The sequence below is a fragment of the Lepisma saccharinum genome, chromosome 17, assembly GCF_977018435.1.
Source record: "Lepisma saccharinum chromosome 17, izLepSacc3.1, whole genome shotgun sequence".
Classification (NCBI taxonomy): domain Eukaryota; kingdom Metazoa; phylum Arthropoda; class Insecta; order Zygentoma; family Lepismatidae; genus Lepisma; species Lepisma saccharinum.
The window spans coordinates 48427752-48446598 of record NC_139245.1 but is presented as its reverse complement, the minus strand read 5'-3'; the positions used below and the strand labels follow the sequence as shown (position 1 = coordinate 48446598).

At 38.0% G+C, this 18847-nt stretch overlaps 1 protein-coding gene across 1 annotated transcript in view; it reads right to left on the bottom strand.

Annotated features, from left to right (window-relative positions):
• LOC146001299 (putative oxidoreductase YjmC) overlaps positions 1-18572 on the bottom strand; it is a 70100-nt gene extending 51528 nt beyond the window's left edge. Inside the window, exon 1 of the mRNA XM_083138606.1 lies at positions 18277-18572. Coding sequence (XP_082994732.1) covers positions 18277-18448 — 172 coding nt within the window. The 5' untranslated portion in view covers positions 18449-18572. The remainder of the gene's footprint in view (positions 1-18276) is intronic.
• Between the last annotated feature and the right edge of the window lie 275 nt (positions 18573-18847).

Genomic DNA, 18847 nt, shown 5'->3' with positions numbered 1-18847 from the left:
TGGTTAATTTGCGATGATGGGATGAAAATTGATGAATGGACACTCACAAACATTTATGCCCATTTATGGACTTCTAGCGTCGGAGCGCGATGCTAACCACTCGGCCAAGGGATCCGACATTTTAACGATTTTGAATTCTATGCTTTGTAGCTAACTTCACCGACAGGAAGAATGGTAGCAATGCATGCAAATAATTTTAAAATAAAATTTGTTGCATACGATAATCTGTTTAAATTTATTAGTTTTAATTAACCTCTTAACATACAGATTTTTTTAAAAAAATGTTTCGATTTTAATGTAATTTTTTTATTACTTGGTTGAAATAATCAGTTAAGAACATTATAAATGGTTATAATAATGTTGATTGTTGACAACTCAACAATGAGATACATGCGTCTAAAAAGCCCCTAAAATAAAATCCCGAGTATACTCGTGCTATCAATGAGTAAAATATTACAAATAGAACTTGTTAAAAAATCAAGATAATTTATTTTAATAATCAAAATAAACACAAAATAGCAATGAAACACTAATTAGTGAACTTGAAAACAATTGTTTATATTATAGGGACTTTGTCATTAGTCTTAAAACGTGTATAAGTGTACCCACTAAACGTGAAATACATTGTTTATAAGTTACTGGCTGTGTGATAAGCCCTGAAACATGGATCAATGCACAAAGCTACACTGCATTCCTCACACATGTATCTGGATTCTCTTCTAGCCTTCTTCCCTCTAGCATCACGCACACTGCTGCACATTCTTGTAGGATTTTGCTTCTCCTCAGTTGAAGGAATCACTGAAGGAAAATGGCGACCAACAAGTCGCATTGGTGTTGCAGTTGCTGACGGGCGACCAGCTGCTTTCGGCGAAAATTCTTCTCTTTGATGATGAGCAACCACTTTTTCAATGACAGCGACACGAAAGTCAAGGCGCTCTCTTCCGTCCTCCATGTTTTCTGTAGAGTACGAAGGCATTCCACACAGCAAGTTCTAAGAGGTGGAAAAATATTTTCTTATAATATTTTTTACCTCGCTTTCGTAGCAATGGATTGTTTGCAATGTACTGATCTACCCCATCAACACCTCCCATTGTATCATTATATGCAAACACGACCACAGGCTTCACAACATCTTTGTTCCTTTGTCTGCGTGTTTCCATTTCCGCACTGTGGAAACTGGATAACATCGAGACATCTCTTTTGTCTTTCCACTTCAGTGCAAGAAGTTTACCTCGTTGGAATGCTATAGTATCTCCTTTCTTCAGTTTCATCCTTTGAAACGATGGAGGCATATTCTTTCTTGTGGGACGCACAGTGCCATACACATCTGTTCTAGTAGATATCAAAATGTCGGCAAGCTGGGGAGAACTGTAGTAGTTGTCTACAGTTAGGCAGTGTCCCATATTCAGCAGGGGTTTCATGAGTGTCATGACAACTTGTGATGACATGGGTAAATCTTTATAGTCCTCATGAAATTTAGTGCCAGCGCCTGTGTATATTATTAGGGATCAGACATATCCAGTTGCCGATTCACACAGCATGAATGACTTGATGCCAAATCTGGCTTGTTTCATAGGTATATATTGGACCCATCCCAACCATCCTTTGTATAACATCAGACTTTCATCAATTGTCACATCTTGTTTTGGAGTACAAGCAGATTTAAATTTGGTAGATTAGTGATCCAAAATTGGCCATATTTTATTCAGTTTTGGTTGAGGATGACTCTCAGCGTCATATGTACTATTATCAGAGAAATGCAGATTTTTCTTCAAATTCACAAATCTATGAAACAGCAAAATTTGTCGAAAAATTGGTGTAGCTAAAATTGGATTCTTAGTCCAGTACATTTGATAGGTAGGTTTCTTTACAATACTCTGTAACAGTATGAGTGAAATAAAAATATACATTTAGTCCATTGTTGTGTCTTTCCATTCTCGTCCCAGTGTCTGCCTTGCATATCTGTTAGTTTCAGTCACCAAAATTCCTACAAAATCATCATCAATAAACTGACAAAAGTAGTGCATAACATCCTCAATATGTGGCTCGAAATTCACTTCGGGTTTACCTGTGAAAGTAAAGCGTGGTCGGGCAGTTGGAAGTTGTCCAGAAGTATCAATTTCACACCATTGTCTGGCACTTGCAAAGTCACTTTCTTCTGAACTTTCTTCATGACTTTCTTCGGAGCTATCTGAATCACTAAACTCAATATCAAGCTCTTCTTCACTCTCCATTTTCACAAAAGAAGAAAAAACTGCCAAGAAACATGGAAGAAAACAAAGGCAACCTAACTGACTTTTTCACACCTACGCCGTAGACGAAAATAAACGTCAAAAGAAGGAGATTAGTGACATCTACCAGAAAGACAAAAAAACAACAACTTCAACAGCACTATTAGTGACATCTACCAGAAAAACAAGTAAACAACAACTTCAACAGCACTATCTAGCGGAAACATGCAGAAACATAGAAAAACGAGTATAATCGTCCTTTTAAAATGTGTATGGATAAAAAGAAGTTACCCCGAATATACTCGGGATATTATATTTTCGTGGAAATTAAAAACCCGAGTATACTCGGGCTTTTATGTTAAAAGGTTAATTGAACAATGTACGGAAAACACTAATATCATTTTTTTATTTTCAGGTTATTCGTGCGGATCATCTTTTCTATTTTGTTTGAAGTGTATTTGATATTTGATAATACGAAGCGGTAAGTAATTTTTAAACAAGAACAATATTTTTTGTTTTATTTGTAATAGATTCAGTTACAGTGTAGTGCATATAATTATTTCATTACTATGAAAACGAGTGATGTTGCTTCGGAGTTAACTATTGAGAGGGACGGTGGAAGATGAAATGTGTTAATTACATTCACAATAGAACAGTTTGTATTACAGTGAGGATTTTCTTAACTACCCAAGAAGCTATCGTTATTTGAAAGAGATAGATATTTGTATTTATAAAAAGAGAGACATTTGAAGAAAATGGTTCTGGCGCATTTACGATTCGAACCTAAGACTTTTGATTTTGATGTGCACCAAGATTTTCTATTTTTATTTTATGTTATTTTTTCTACCACTTTTGGCTAAACGCGACGATGAGTGATCATGTGATGAAGGGATACTTACAAATAACATCTTTGCCTAATTCGGGATTCGAACAAGGGACCCCTTTGGCGCGCCAGCATTCTTAAAATATAACTTTTGTAATTCAATGTAGCTTTTTCTACCGATGCTTAACCGCGACGGTGAGGATAAGTGATGATATGATGCAATTGATGAAAGAACACAAAGAAAAAACACCAATGCAAAAAGAAAAAACAGGAATCGAACCTAGGATCTCTGGTGCTGTGCTAACCACTTCACCAAGCGGTAGGATATTTGGGAATATGGTTTTTTTGGCATAAAGTTATGTGCATCGGAATATAATATTGTGTCAACCATGTAAATGTATGTATCTTCACGGTAATTTCGAGGAGGGCGCCCCTCTGCGGAAATTTTTGTGAGTTTTTTTTTTAACGTGTGTGGCGATGCGGTTTCAATTTTTAATCCCATTTTAAATTGTAGGTCCAGTCCCAATTAGCCTTACTGTGCATAAAATGGACCTAAAATACCAAATCAATCAGCCAACAACCACACGGTATGATATTTGGGAATCTGGTCTTCTGACATAAAGTTATGTGCATTGGAATATAATATTGTGTCAACTATGTAAAAGTATGTACTTTCACGGAAATATCGAAGAGGAAATGATTGATAGCAATTGTATTATATGTAATAAATTTATAAAATTAAAAAATAACCACCTTGAGACTTATCCAGATTTTATTTTTCAGCGAAATGACCATCGACGCAAACATGGTAATTGTGAACCCCACGGAAGTGGACGTAGTGTGTGTATGAAACGACCAAGGATATTATTACTCATGTTTTCACAGTCGAGTATTCATGATGGCAGGGAAGAACACCACCGAAGTAGACAATGATATTGTTACGGAAATTTTAACGTTCTGTACATGTTCGCACGATTATGTCGACGTGTACTGTCTCTGGAACTCATTGAAGCGTTACACTCCAGATTACGCTGTGATTTGCAATGGCTGTTACGAATGTTTGGATAATCAGGATGGACATTCTTGTGAGATGGACCATTTCTTGAAATGCGGCGGCAAAGGTGTAGAATCTGAATGTCATCGGTGCATATGGAGCAAGATAAGAAGTGTGAGGCAGTATTTCCAGGAACCAGAGAATACGTTACATGTATTTCAGTTCTATCAACGGAACCACCCTGAATTCAAGGGAGATCCGCTAGGAGATGAGCAGGTATTCTACAATTCCCTTTGCACTCTTTGTGAGATGTCTTCACTGTTGAAAGAACTGGTGGTATGCATTGCAGAGAATGAGCGGACATATGGTGCGACCAGATGGCGAGATAGATAAGTGATAATTTTTAAACAAGAACAATATTTTTTTTGTTTTATTTTTAATAGTTTCAGTTACAGTGTAGCGCAAATAATGATTTTATTACTATAAAAACTAGTGATGTTGCTTCGGAGTTTACTACTAAGCGTATTGAGGTGGCGGTGGAAGATGATATGTGTTAATTATATTCACAATAGAATAGTTTCTATTACAGTGAAGATTTTTCTTTACTACCCAAGAACCTAACGTTATTTGAAAGAGATAGATGTTTGTATTTAGCAAAACAGAGAAATTGAGAAGAAAATGGTGCTGGCACATTTACGATTCGAACCTAAGACTTTTGATTTTGATGGGCGCCAAGATTTTATTTATTTTATGCTATTTTTTTTCTACTACTTTTGGCTAAACGCGACGATGAGTGACGATGTGATGAAGGTATATTTACAAATAACATTTTGACCTAATTCAGGATTCGAACAAGGGACCTCTTTGGCGCGCCAGCATTCTTAAAATGTAACTTTTGTAATTTAATGTCGCTTTTTCTACCTTTAATGTGAGTGAAGTATAGGTTTTGTTTAAAACTGTTGGTCCACTGCTTTTTCTATCCCCCCGCCAAAGAAAAAAGTAAAATGGGTGGATAAGTTATTGTTAGAGAAAATGTTTGTCTTATGAACTTGAATGTCCACAAGTGGATAGTGAGAAGCGTTCTTTCACGCTGTTGAAAAATACCGTGGTATTGTGAAAAGTAAAAATGTGATAAGTATAGAGAACATGCCAAACGTGAAAATGTAAAAACACATGCAATTAAATGTTTGGAAATTATACTGTTGTTTATTGTAATGATTACAAGAAATAAAATATGTTTAAAGTTTATGAATGTTTAGTTACAATTTTTGAAGTGCATAATTGGTGCATATATAAATTATTTACAATGAAATGAATGGTGATGTATATAAATGTATGCAATATGTAATAAGATAGAGGGCATGGTGGTTCGGATTTCACTTTTCAAACTGTAGGTCCTATCCTGATTAGTCACTTTGTGAATGAAATGGATGTAAAAACATACTGAATCTATTAACTCAGAGTGGTTGGAATTCGACATTAAATTAATTAACTTAATGAACTAATGATGTAATGGTAACCTATGTTATTGTCTTGTATTTAGCTGTTCTGAGTTTGACACCTAATGAAAATATCTATTCTATGTCCATCTCAAATTTACCAGCAGTAATGTTGTCACTTTGTAATAAAAATACCTGGCTGAATACCCGGTGGGAACACATATTGTCCGGACCCACAAGGTCTTTGGAGATGTGTGGGGAGAAAGTTCTCGGAATTGTAAGATTTGGGCGTAAAGTCTTGGAAGTTCACAACAGTCAAACTTGATAAATGTGTGTAAATTAAGAAGAGAGATTCCATAAATAATAGAAGTGGTTAACACATTTAATCTACGTGAATATGGAAAAGGTAAAATAATTGAGAGAATTATTATTATTATTATTATTATTTTCGCAACTTGTAGTTGTAATGTTGTTAACATGCAATGATGCAAATAATATATTTATAATACCGGTTAACACAAATGTTCAAGGTTCCAAGGATGGAAACATGGTGGAGACACCAGTCTACGGTCGAACCAGGGACTTTTGAAGACAAATTTAAAAGGTTCAAAGGTTGCTGGTTAGATACCCGATGTAATTACCATCACTCCAATTCACATTGTTGTAATGAGAGAAAAGTGGCAGGAATGCGACAGTAAAGAAATTAAGATAATCAAGCAGTGACATTATGATCAAGGGGTCCCAGAATCGATACCCGATGACGATACACCAATTTCAAAGTTGCATCTTATGCCTTGATATTTTAACAAAGCTGTGTTTGAGATTACAAGTTCGAGTTCTTTTGATAAATATGTCCAACAGAAGTATTATTTTATCGCGTTTTCTGCAAATGAACCGATTCGTACAACGGAACTAACATTTTCTAATTTTGCATATTAAGACAAAACCGGTGCCAAGCGGAAAAATAGCATGCAGGGAGAAAAGAGAGATGAAGATAAAGAGAGGGAGAAGAAATAGAAAGAATAACTATTTTTCTCTTTTGTTTTTCCATGTGCGACTGTGAAAAAGGAAAGAAAGAAACAGAGATAGAGTCAAAGAGATAGAGGAACAAAGCAGAAAATAAAAAGATATACAAATTCCCTCCTTTTGTCTTCTTCCTTTTTTTGATCGTGACTCGAAAGGAGAGAAAAATAAATAAAATACAAAGAGCGATAAAAACAAACCAAAAGAAACATAAGAGAAAAAAACACTCCCTCCCTTTTGTCTCTCAGAGTATATCCTTCACTGCTGTTTTCTCTCTCTTTAGATTCACACAGAGCTGCGACAAAGTAATAAAGCACAACACCAATCATTTGTCGAGCAGATAACTGAACAGTAAACTGACTCTCGAAGACAAATTTGAAAATGTCAAAGTGTCCCTGGTTCGAGACTCGATGGAGCATTCGCCTACGAACATCTCAATTTCACCTCATATACCTATTTCATATGTTGATAAGAAAAACCGTTGGAACAATTTGTGGGTGTTTTTTTAAGTGTGGTAGGGGGAAAATGTTGAGAAAGGAAGAGAGTAAAGAAGTGGGTGAGGGTTGGAATTGAACATTGAACAAACGTTTTACAAGGTTGAGAATTAAATAGTATCCAAGAATGTTCCAGGGTGTATTAGAATTTTGGAAACGAATAACCTGAAAATAAAAAAATGATATTAGTGTTTTCCGTACATTGTTCAATTAATTAAAACTAATAAATTTAAACAGATTATCGTATGCAACAAATTTTATTTTAAAATTATTTGCATGCATTGCTACCATTCTTCCTGTCGGTGAAGTTAGCTACAAAGCATAGAATTCAAAATCGTTAAAATGTCGGATCCCGTGGCCGAGTGGTTAGCATCGCGCTCCGACGCTAGAAGTCCAATAATTGGGCATAAATGTTTGTGAGTGTCCATTCATCAATTTTCATCCCATCATCGCAAATTAACCAAAAAGCACAAAATAAAATAAAGCAAATCAATCAATCAATGAAAATCAAAATCGTTAAAAATTGTTTGCATCCTATAATGCCAAAAAAAATCTATGTTCGAATCCTATTTTATGTTTGACCTTTGATACTCGATGATACAGTAATAGTTGTGATGTGTCTTGGCGTAGAAACATTGCACACTACTTATAATCTGTATTTAAAATATATAGAACCAGTCAAAATTAACCTATGCGAGTATAAAATAACCTTAATAAAACAGTTTTCATCTTGTCAACATTCAGTCTCATCGTCGCGATGTATTCAAGGAAATCTTGGTCTAGAAAGATATTGCACACTGACTGGTTTTTTCAAATTAGCAATAACCAATACATAGGAATAATATCAATATATTCACTGCAATATTCACTGAATCGTTAATTTAAAAAAATAATGTTCTTTTAAAATTTACTTACCGATTTTTTTTATTTTCAAATATGGTTCACACAAAGTAGAAGGGCGATTCTGCAGTGTTAATCTGAAAAGAAAAAATAATATTAGTGTTTTCGGTAAATTTTTCAATTCATCTTTACTCTAAACTAAAATCACCACAAATTTTATTTTGAAAGACATTCAGATGTCTTACTACCATTCTCCGAGACAGTACCTACAAAGCAAAAAGTTAAGAATCGTAGCGGTTGGTTAACATCCTAGTGTGCCAAAAAAAAATAAAAAAATAATAAATTCTAAGTTCGCATCTTTGTGGCGTTTCCCACTCGTGAACCCTCACTGCGACTGATGTATTAAAATATCGGTCTAGAAACACAGAGCATTGGTTCGGATCTTAATTTAAAATATAAACCCAGTCCTGATTAACCTATCCGAGCATAAAATAAACTCGAGAAGCCATTTTTAATTTTGTCATCATCATCATCGCAATTAGTCTAATATAAAGTTAACAAAATGCACAAAATTCACATTAAACTTTTATTTCAAATACACAATGCAATATTAATCAGTAAAATTATAACAACTTACTACAGTCTTACCTGGTATTAATTTACTGATACAAGTCGGCAAATACAGCTTGCGTCTTCTTGAGCTTCTTTCGGAAATGTGACAGCTGGTGACAATTATCTAATTTTATACTGTTGTAGATACAGTAACTACTTCAACGTCATCGATGCACAAAATTTTCCGCAAACACATTGTGCTTGTTTGTCTCTATTTTTAATCCTACGACACAATCGGAGAAAGTCAATCTTCCGAAATAGTGCGTCTCCCGTTAACACTTCAGGGTATTAACAGACAATCGACATCAAAGTAGAAATTGCACTTCCTGCCGATGAACGGTCATAGATCCAAAAAAATGTGCCTTTCAAACACCTTCCCGTTGGAAACCAGTAAATATGCTGGAGAAAGGGTGTCACAGTTCCATTCTAGGATTTTCAAAACAACATCGGAAATTTCATTACTTTCAAAAATTCAGCACAAGACAACAGTTCCACGGATGATCAGCAATGCCATTCTTCCTATATTCTCAATCAGCTCAGATTTCGTTCTCGCCTTCAAACTCACCACTGGGTTCGATTCCCAAACAAAGCATGGCTGTTTTGTGCGAGTATTCTTCCATCAATTAGGCTACTTTTTTATTCCTTTCTCCCTCTCTCTCTCTCCCTCTTTCTCATTTTCATTTTCTCTTTCTCCCTCTTATTTCATCTTTCTCTCTCTCCCTCTTATTTCCTCTTTATCTCTCTCCCTCTTTCTTATTCCCCCTCTCTTTCTCTCTCTCTGTTTTGTGCGAATATTCTTCCAACAATTACCACTTATTCAACTCGCTCTTTTCACCCTCTTTCTCATTCCCTCTTCCTGTCTCTTTCTCTCTCTCTCTCACCCTCTTTCTCATTTCCTTCATCTCTCTCTCTCTCTTTCTCTCTCTTTATCTTCTTTCTTTGAGAGATAGATGTGAAGAGCATGTCCAAAATACATCGTTCTCCGCCATTTTTACCTCTCTCTCTTTCTCGTGTTCATCAACTATGATCTCTCACTCTCTCTATCCTCTCTATCTCCCTATATCCCCTCTTTAATAGTCTCTTTTTGGGCTTTGAGTGGTAGATAACAAAAACATATCCAAAACATCGTTCTCCGCCTGTCTCTCTTTCTTCTGTTCATCACCTATGATCTCTCACCCTCTTTATCCTCTCTATCTCTCTATATCCCCTCTTTTATTGTCTCTTATTTTTTTAGGGTTACTTGTCAAACATATCACAATAAATTCCCAAAAACACCATTCTACCCCCTTTTTTTTTTTTTTTCAAATCTCTCCCATCCTCGTGTTCGCCACCTATAATCTCTCGCCTCTTTATTCCCTCTTTCTCTCGTTATCCACTTTCTATCGTCTCTTTTATTCTTTGAGTGTTAAATCTCAAAATAAACACCTAAAAGCACATTTCTACCCTTTTTAAAACCCTTTCTCTTTCCATTTCTCTCTCTGTGTATGTCGGTTTGTCTCTCTCTCTCTCCGACTATTTCTCTCTCTCCCTCTTCCTTTGTCTCTCTCTCTCTCTCTCTCTCTCTGTGTGTGTGTGTGTGTGTGTGTTCTCTCTTTCTCATTTCCTCTTTCTCCCTCTCTCTCTCTCTCTCTCTCTTTCTCATTCCCTTCATTCTCTTCCTCCTGTTCATCATCTATGATCTCTCACTCTCTTTATCCTCTCTATCTCTCTATATCCACTTCTCTTTTTCTCCTGTTCATCATCTATGATCTCTCACTGTCTTTATCCTCTCTATCTCTCTATATTCCCCTCTTTTATCGCTCTCTCTCTCCTTATCATATTTCTTTGAGTGCTTGGTGTCAAATTTGTTTGAGTGCTTGGTGACAAATGTCTACTTATGTATCTCGTATTGTAGAGAGAAAAGGGGGGACATCATAAAAATACATAATTTCCGAGGCCATCCATCGGTACCCGGTCAGGCGTAACAAACAACATTCCACTGCAAGATCAGTAGTGACATAGGAAACGCACAACATTCCTAATTCACTGCCGGGTCCGACGGCTGAAATAAACAAGTAAACAGCCGTCGACTCGGAACGATAAATCAGTAAAACGTCACGCCGTCAAAGCCGAATAAAACCCTAAAATCGATTTTCGGACAGTTGCAAAGAACCATCAGATGTAACCAGAGAAACCAACGACCATCGTGGGAGACCCAGGGCAACCGCCGTGCCTCACAATCACCGCACAGTAGCTGGGCCTTCTCCACCGTGCCGGCCCGACTGCTTGCTGTCTCCTCTACAACGCATCACGGGGCCCACGCTCGCTCATCATCCTTCACGCCGCAATTTCCGCGATTTCACGCCGCCTGAGAACCACACCAGCTGCTCATCGCATCGGTCGTTCCCGTTCACCTGCCGACGGGCCGAAGTCCATTGCTCGGTCGTGAAGATATATCGCTCCAGACGACCCACGACGTCCGATCGCCAGCGCCTGGTTAACCCTGCTCGTCAGGACGAACATCGCCAGCCTATCGGGGACGCTGGCAAATATGTGAGTCCATCTCCGACGAACTCTTCAGACTGGCTGATCGAGAGGTGAGTTGTCTCTGTTGCTTCTCTCCACACCGTAGCAAGGGAGATGTACGGGGTCCGATACACTGTCTAACGCTATCATCTGGCATTAAAGAAGCGTTCGCAGTTCGATCCCTGTGCAAATGTCAAATAAACGAGCGAACGCATCATCGTTGTTTGAAGGAGTCAAGAGCCGCCGAAGCCTTCACCGCCTTTCGGCCACGAAGTAGAGCGAACGGGCGTCGCCAAAGGAGACCTTAGGGCGGCAAAGTCCCAAGTATCAACATCGCTATGTCTTGGGCCAATTACGTTTGTCGTGACCGCGCCGCTTGCCGTCTCCAACATCTCGCCATTGACTCTCGCCCTCTGCAACACGATCTCGACCAAGTACGGAGAATTGCCGACAGAACCAGGTCGCCAGCGCCTAGCTAGCTGCTCCGTTGCCGAGACAACCGTCGCTTGCACAGCAGGGGCGAGGATCGCTGTTAGCCCGTAACGAAGGACTGCCGACAGAGGGGTAAGATATCCACGCACTGTGTCTCCCTCTCTCTCACACCTTGGCTGGTCCATCACGATCCCTGTGCAAGTGTCAAAGAAACCAGCTAACGCATCAATATACAGTGTGTCCGGCTTAAAAGTACAATAAAAGAAAAATTAATAACTTTCAAGTATATTAAGATATTTCCGTACAACTTTTCTTCTATGTATAAAGTAACTCAAAAAGTTTTTTTACATATCTATTACACCTCAATATGTGCACGATTAGTGGTATGACAACCTACGTATATTCAAGCTCCGCGCGCATGTGTTGTACAGCATTACTTTACTGGCATCACATTCCAGATTGCAGCACAAATGCCAGGTCTTAGATCAACAAGGTCAGGATCTCGTGTTTGGTACACTTGAAACTTTACAAAACCTCACAGAAAAAAAATCAATAAAATAAATCTTCGTAGTAGGGTGCTTAGAACTCGATTCGGATTCGGATTCCACATTAAACTGTAGGTCCAGTCCCGATTAGCCTTTCTGTACATAAAGTAGACTTAATAACAAACTGAAACTCTAATATTTCTCAGTCTTGAAGTTCCTGGTGGTGGTGCCAGTGTGGTCTGGAAATTGAGACATTTTTCAATACCGAACGTCAGGATTATTAATATTCCTTCTCAATCCTGTCCCGCAAGAAATTTCTGTCCCGTACACCCCTAGTTACGGCAGTCAACATGATTCTAATGTGAGTCAAACCCTGTGGCCGAGTGGTGTCGACCTCCGTGGCGAAGTGGCTCATTTTTCCGCGACGAGGCGAGGTAGAGAGCAGACGTGTCTAGCGAGCGCTCCCGAACATTCGTCAAGTAGAGTAGAATCAACACGCGGAATTAGTTTCTACAGACAGGTGAATATTATATTAACAGCAGAGCGAGCAGCTCAGTATCAGCGACGTTAAGTGAACGTATGTAATTTCTCAGACATGCCGGTCAAAAGGTTAAACACTTTGCAATTTTCCTTCGCCCGTGTGCAGCAAAGACCGACCACGCTCGCCATTCATGAATGGATGAGAGATGTAGTGAAATTGCGCGTAGCGGACGTTTTGAGTATCGAAGTAGACTTCGTAAAACATCAAGTGTTTGTTAAAGTAAGCACCGAACAATTTTGCACGGAAATAATAGCACGTAGTAAAGGAACTTTCGTATTCACAGACGACACGGGAGAATATGATATACCAGTACATAGAGCAGACAAACCTGTCACAATCGTTCGTATTCATCTAGTGCCCATGGAATTACCAGACACTGCCATAACAACCGAAATGTCCAAATACGGAATAGTACAAACAGTACGAGATGAAGTTTATTCCACATCTCTCCCCTACCCAGTCAGAACGGGCAGGAAGATAGTACGCATTATCCTACAAAAACCGGTGCCATCTTACATTATGTTAAATGAAGAGCGTTATTGGGCCACGTATGAAGGGCAAAACAAACTCCCTTTTAGATGTAATGCCCAGGACCACTTACATCATGAGTGCCAGCATAGGGTGGCAAGGTCGACACGCACTGCTGGATACGCTGCAGCGGTGGTTAATACACTCCCCAGTTCTTCACACCCTCCTAGGGAATCAACTGCTCAAGACCAGAATACCCGAACCATTATACCAGTACCGGCATACCGACAGGCTACACCAGAGAACCACAAGGAACAACACGAGCAGATGGTAGTCACTGAAGACAACGAGACCAAGGCAAGTACTAAGATCCCCAAACCCCCACAGTTAAATCCGCAAGAAGATAATGCAAGTGATGGGAACAAGGAAAGTGTGCACGAAAGTGCAAGTGAAAGTGTAAGTGGGAACGAATCTATAGCTCCAATTACCCTATTCGAATTCCCGAATCAAGACCCCCAAATCCCAACAAGTTCGATGTTCGCAGAAGCAGAATTTCCAGAACCTACCCCCAAAAAAACCCGCTCACGATCCGCCAGGGATGCGAGGAAAAATGCTACAGACCATATGACCTTACGTCCGAAGAAACAAAAAAAGGATGACGTGGTAAGTACAGCAGTAGAAGTAAAGCTTAAGCCCAAGAGAGAAAACCCTATTCAACCGAACCCTTTTTTAGGAAAAGAGGAAAAAAGTTTAGAACTAATAGGGGCAGGGACACATAAACCAAGTGATACAGAAATGCCGGTATAATTTAACAATACAGGGAATTTCTCCAATTTGTTTGAATTTTCGGTTACTTACTAATTTGGGTCTCCTAATCACGAATCTGCACTTAAAATTTGGCGCTCACGTATAAATTTGGCGCTTATTTTGGGGCAGGTGAATCCGGCCACTTTCTAACATGCCCTTAACAGGGAGTCTATAGATATAGGCGGGGCCGCGATAGCGGTTGGGGGCGGTAGGTCGATTACCCCAGGGGCGGAGCCCGGAACCGGCGGGAAATTCGGAAATCGAGGGTGTGGAAATAAGAATTTAATTTCGATTATTTTGCTATTTCCACGTGTGAGCGCCAAATTTTGACTGCAGATTCGTGATTAGGGGGCCAAAATTAGTGAGTATGCCGAATTTCAAACAAAATGGAGAAATTCCCTGTATTGTAAAATCGCTCCCAATTGCAAAGCATAAAGTACTAAAAATTATTAATGCATTGCTTAAATAAGTTCCTGACATCCCTAATGTACATATTTACATTAGCAACGATTAACCTTAACAAATTACAAAGTCAGAATAAACTAATGGCGTTAAATGATTTTCTGTCACAGTCGGATATTGATATAGCTTTCCTACAAGAAGTAGGCATTGACAATTTTTCATCTTTGGCAAGGTACAAGGTTCATAATAATTTTACTGCCACATATTAAGGCACAGCAATAGCGGTGCATCAAAGAATTGATTTACATAATGTCACCTTCCACCCATCAGGAAGATTAATAAGTGCGGAATTAGGTCCTTTGTTTTTATGCAATGTATACGCGCCTTCAGGAAGTCATAATAAGCATGAACGAGAACATTTCTTTTCAACAATCTTAAGTCCAGAATTAACATCGCATATATTAAATGCGTTAGTGGCTGGCGATTTCAATTCCGTCCTAGACGGGCAAGATCAACAACCAGGCTATAATTTCTCCCGGGCACTATATGAATTAACAAAGGGCTTAAAGTTACAAGATGCATGGGTTTGTAACCATAGAGACCAACCAGGATTTACACATTTTACAACTCAAAGTTCTTCACGCATCGACCGATTTTATATAGCGAAGGGTTATAAAGAAAATGTGCAAAGTGTAAGTGTGTTTCCTGTTTGTTTCAGTGATCATAGTGCATTAATATTAAAAATAAAATTGGAAAAAAACAAATCATGTATGGGAAGAGAATACTGGATGCTAAATTGTTCAGTATTGGCGGATAAAAATTATGAACAGCTAATAAAAGACACTTGGCTAGAGCTAGTTAAGCGTAGATCACCCAGTAAGACCCTAACAGACTGGTGGGAATTCATTGTAAAACCAAAATTTCGGTATATTAGTAAAATGTATAGTATAGAAAAAAGTAGAGATTTTAACAACATGTATAATTTCTATTATGCCGTGTTACATGATTTACAAAGTCTAGCATTACAAGGTAATGTAAATAAGCCTTACATTAACGAGATGAAATCAAAATTACTCTCTCTACACCGAAAAAAGAGAAACATTGCAAAAATTAAAAGCAAAAAGCTACCCTTGGATAATGATGAAGAGGCAAATTTATATCATATTTTACAAGAGCACAGACAAGTTAAAAGTCACCTAATAACAGAGATAACAGACGACACAGGAGAGATTACAACTAATCCCAGAGTAATTCAGAATACATTCTACAATATTATTTAAATTTAATGGGCCAAGCTCATAATCCCGAAGACTCCAATTGGGACTTTACGAACCAAGTAACAGAAAGATTAACTGAAGAAGAGCGAACGGAAATTAGCAAACCCTTTACGAACACTGAAGTAAGAAATGCAGTTTTCAAAGCGGCCAGAAATAAATCAACGGCAGAAGATGGCCTGCCCTCAGACTTTTATCAAACCTTTTGGAATCTAATTGGGGATGTTTTTACGCAATGGGTCAATGATGTATTACAGAGTGGGAAATTAGGGTTCTCAAGTAGAACAGGAATTGTGGTTTTCGTTCCAAAAAAACCGAAACCTAAAGTGGTTACTGACTACCGCCCGATTACAATTCTAAGTAGCGATATCAAGATTATCAGTAGATGCATAAACATCCGCCTAATTCCTTACATGCATAAACTAGTAGGGGACACACAATATGCATGTAACCCTCAAAGAACAATTCATAATTTATTACAAACTATACGTGATGTAATTATTACAACACAAAACCAGCAAGTCAACAAAGCAATTTTAACAGTGGATTTCTCACAGGCTTATGAGTTAGTCATAAATATATGTACAGTGTTTTAAGGGCTTTTGGTTTCGGAGATACCTTTACAAAATGGATACAAATTTTGTACGGAAACACTAAATTAAAACTAAAACTTAATGGGTGTCTTACGAAAACATTTCAAATGAAACGAGGTGTTTTACAAGGAAGTCCACTCAGTAGTGCATTATATGTATTAACACTAGTTCCCTTACTTAAAAGATTACAAGAAATAAATGAGGGCATTTCTGTCATGTCTAAAACGATTCAAGTTAGTAGTTTTATGGATGACATTACGTTATTGTTAAATAGCGAAAGGGATTTGGAAAATGCACAAAAGTACTTGAAATACTTCGAAAATGTCTCGGGCGCAAAGTTAAATTTAAACAAAACGTTTTTGTTACCTTTGGGTGTCAACAATTTGTTTAGTAATAACACTAGTGTACGTGTAGCACAGAAAGTGAAAATACTAGGTATATATTTTTATACAAATATCCGAGATACCATCGAACATAATAGTCGGATAGTGACCGAAAAAGTTATATATACTTTACGTGCAAATCAACTAAGGTTTCTTTGCTTGAAATCGCGAGTGAGATACGTAAACATCTACGCCTTATCGAAGTTTTGGTACCTATCCAAGACATTGACCTTGTCAGCGAAGCAAATAGCTAGGGTGAAGCAACAGGTTGGTAAATTCCTCTGGCACGACTCGGTGTTCCGCGTGGCCATGAGCGAGCTATATCTCCCGGAAAAGAGGGGAGGTATGAACTTAAAGAGTGTGGCGATACAATCAAGAGCATTATTTATTCAAAGCGGTCTTTCAGCGGCATATTCTCCAATTGACTCCACTACGCAACAAATACTAATTACAGTGTTAAAAGATGTACCATTAATAGCACCAATGGACATACAAAGCATTCCCAGAGAATTAAAGTTTTATACCGAGATCGCTATTCATACATTTTATAGAACTGTGCAACATACTTATGACTGTCCTTCTGTCGGACAGATTTACAGAGAACAACTTAACGCAAATATAATAACAGTTCGAATCGAAAGAGAAAATCCCAAATACAATTGGAAACAAATATGGAACAATGTAACGGCAACACATCTAACGAACAAGGCATTATCTATATGGTACAAAGTGATTCAACAAGTAATTGTAACGGCAGATAGATGTCATAAGTATGGTTTCAGTAATTCTCCAAATTATTATAATTGTCATGTTCCAGATTCGATTATCCATAAGATAACAGAATGTAAGAAAGCAGTCACAGCTTGGCCAAAATTAAGAACAATGCTCAGCAGAATTTGTCGCACTTCACCAAACCAAGTATCAGCAAAAGACATTATCTTACCAGAGTTTCAATTGTTCCCAAGTACAAAGCAAAAATCAGTTCAGTGGCTAATAGCACAATACCTAATGTTTTTATTTCCTGTGGGAAAAAATTATAATTACTTGGACTTGGGACTAACTCTAATACAAGAATATGAACAAATGTCTTTAGATTATAGAAAATCACATTATGCCAACTTTTTAAATGTAATACTTGAATAACATACCTGTAAGAGTTGTAAAGATTTACTGTATTTGTTTGATTTAAAATGGAAATAAAAAAAAGTGGCTAGCAGAGCGCGCTACAACGCCAGGCGTTCTGGGTTCGAGTCTCGGGTAAGGCATGGGTATTTGTGTTCGTCCAGTTGATAAGAAACAAAGAAAAATGTAAGAATTGAAAAGTGTAAAAGTGAGAAAAAGAGTGAATGGTGGGGATACCTCCGTGTAGGGGGTATTTCTTTAAAAAAAAAAAAAAAAAGTGGTTAGCACAGCGCGCTGCGACGCCAACGGTGCCGGGTTCGAATCCCGCTCGGGCTTGGTTGTTTGTGAATGTCCATTCATCAATTTCATCATTTCATAACTCATTCCCATCTTCGCAAATTAGCCAAGAGGCACGAAACGCGAAGTAAAATAAACTAAATCAATGAATCAATGATTCTAATGTCTCTTGACAAAAAGTTCTCTCTTTATTTTGTTGGACATGGCAGTTAATTGCTGTAACTGACAGCCTGTAAATCGCAAAAAACAATATTATTTGTAATAAAATATCGCTACAATGTCACTGTTCGAATTGCATGAACTTTTTTCCAGGTATCTCAGGGGGTTCAAGTGCCCCTTGCCTCTATCATGCGGGCTCCCTGGTATATATCATAAAAAATAAACATGTTTTAGTGGTGAAGCTACTGCAAAAACTCTCAACAGATTCCCTTTAGAAGATTTGTGTAATCAGAACCTCATTAACCCATTGCAAGGTCTTATTACAAAATGGCAATGAATACAAACAACCAACCTATTCTGTTCAATCCGTGACTATAGTGACCTCTGTAGTCAGCAGCAACCAGAACATCTGCAAAATCCTTAGCCTCCTTTTCCGGCGTCCCAACCGATAGCATGCATTCTTTTATGAACCTCTTCACTTCATTTGTGGGAACAACGCACTCTTCTTGGCTAGAACTCGCCATCTCTTCCCAGGCAGAAAACGACACACTTCCTGAACAATGGATACTTTGATGCAAATGGTTAAAGAGCGATAAGTGAGAGAAGTTGTGACATGCTTTCCTTATCCTCTAAATATTGTGCAGAGCTCTTTCTATGATAACCCAGAACTTACAACTACATTGACCTTGGTTTCACTTCAGATAACGGTGAGCCTTCACTTCGCTCAAGAGCTGTTACATAATGGGTTACGTATGGACCAGTTCACAGTCCGATATTGAAATCTGTTATGTTGCGTTCACTAAATATAGTAAAATTTGGGAGTTTGCACTCACTTCCTAATCGTATAATCAATGGCTCATCAGACGGTTAGTAAACGCGCCAATATTACAATCGATACATACACACTACGGCTGAGCCGATAC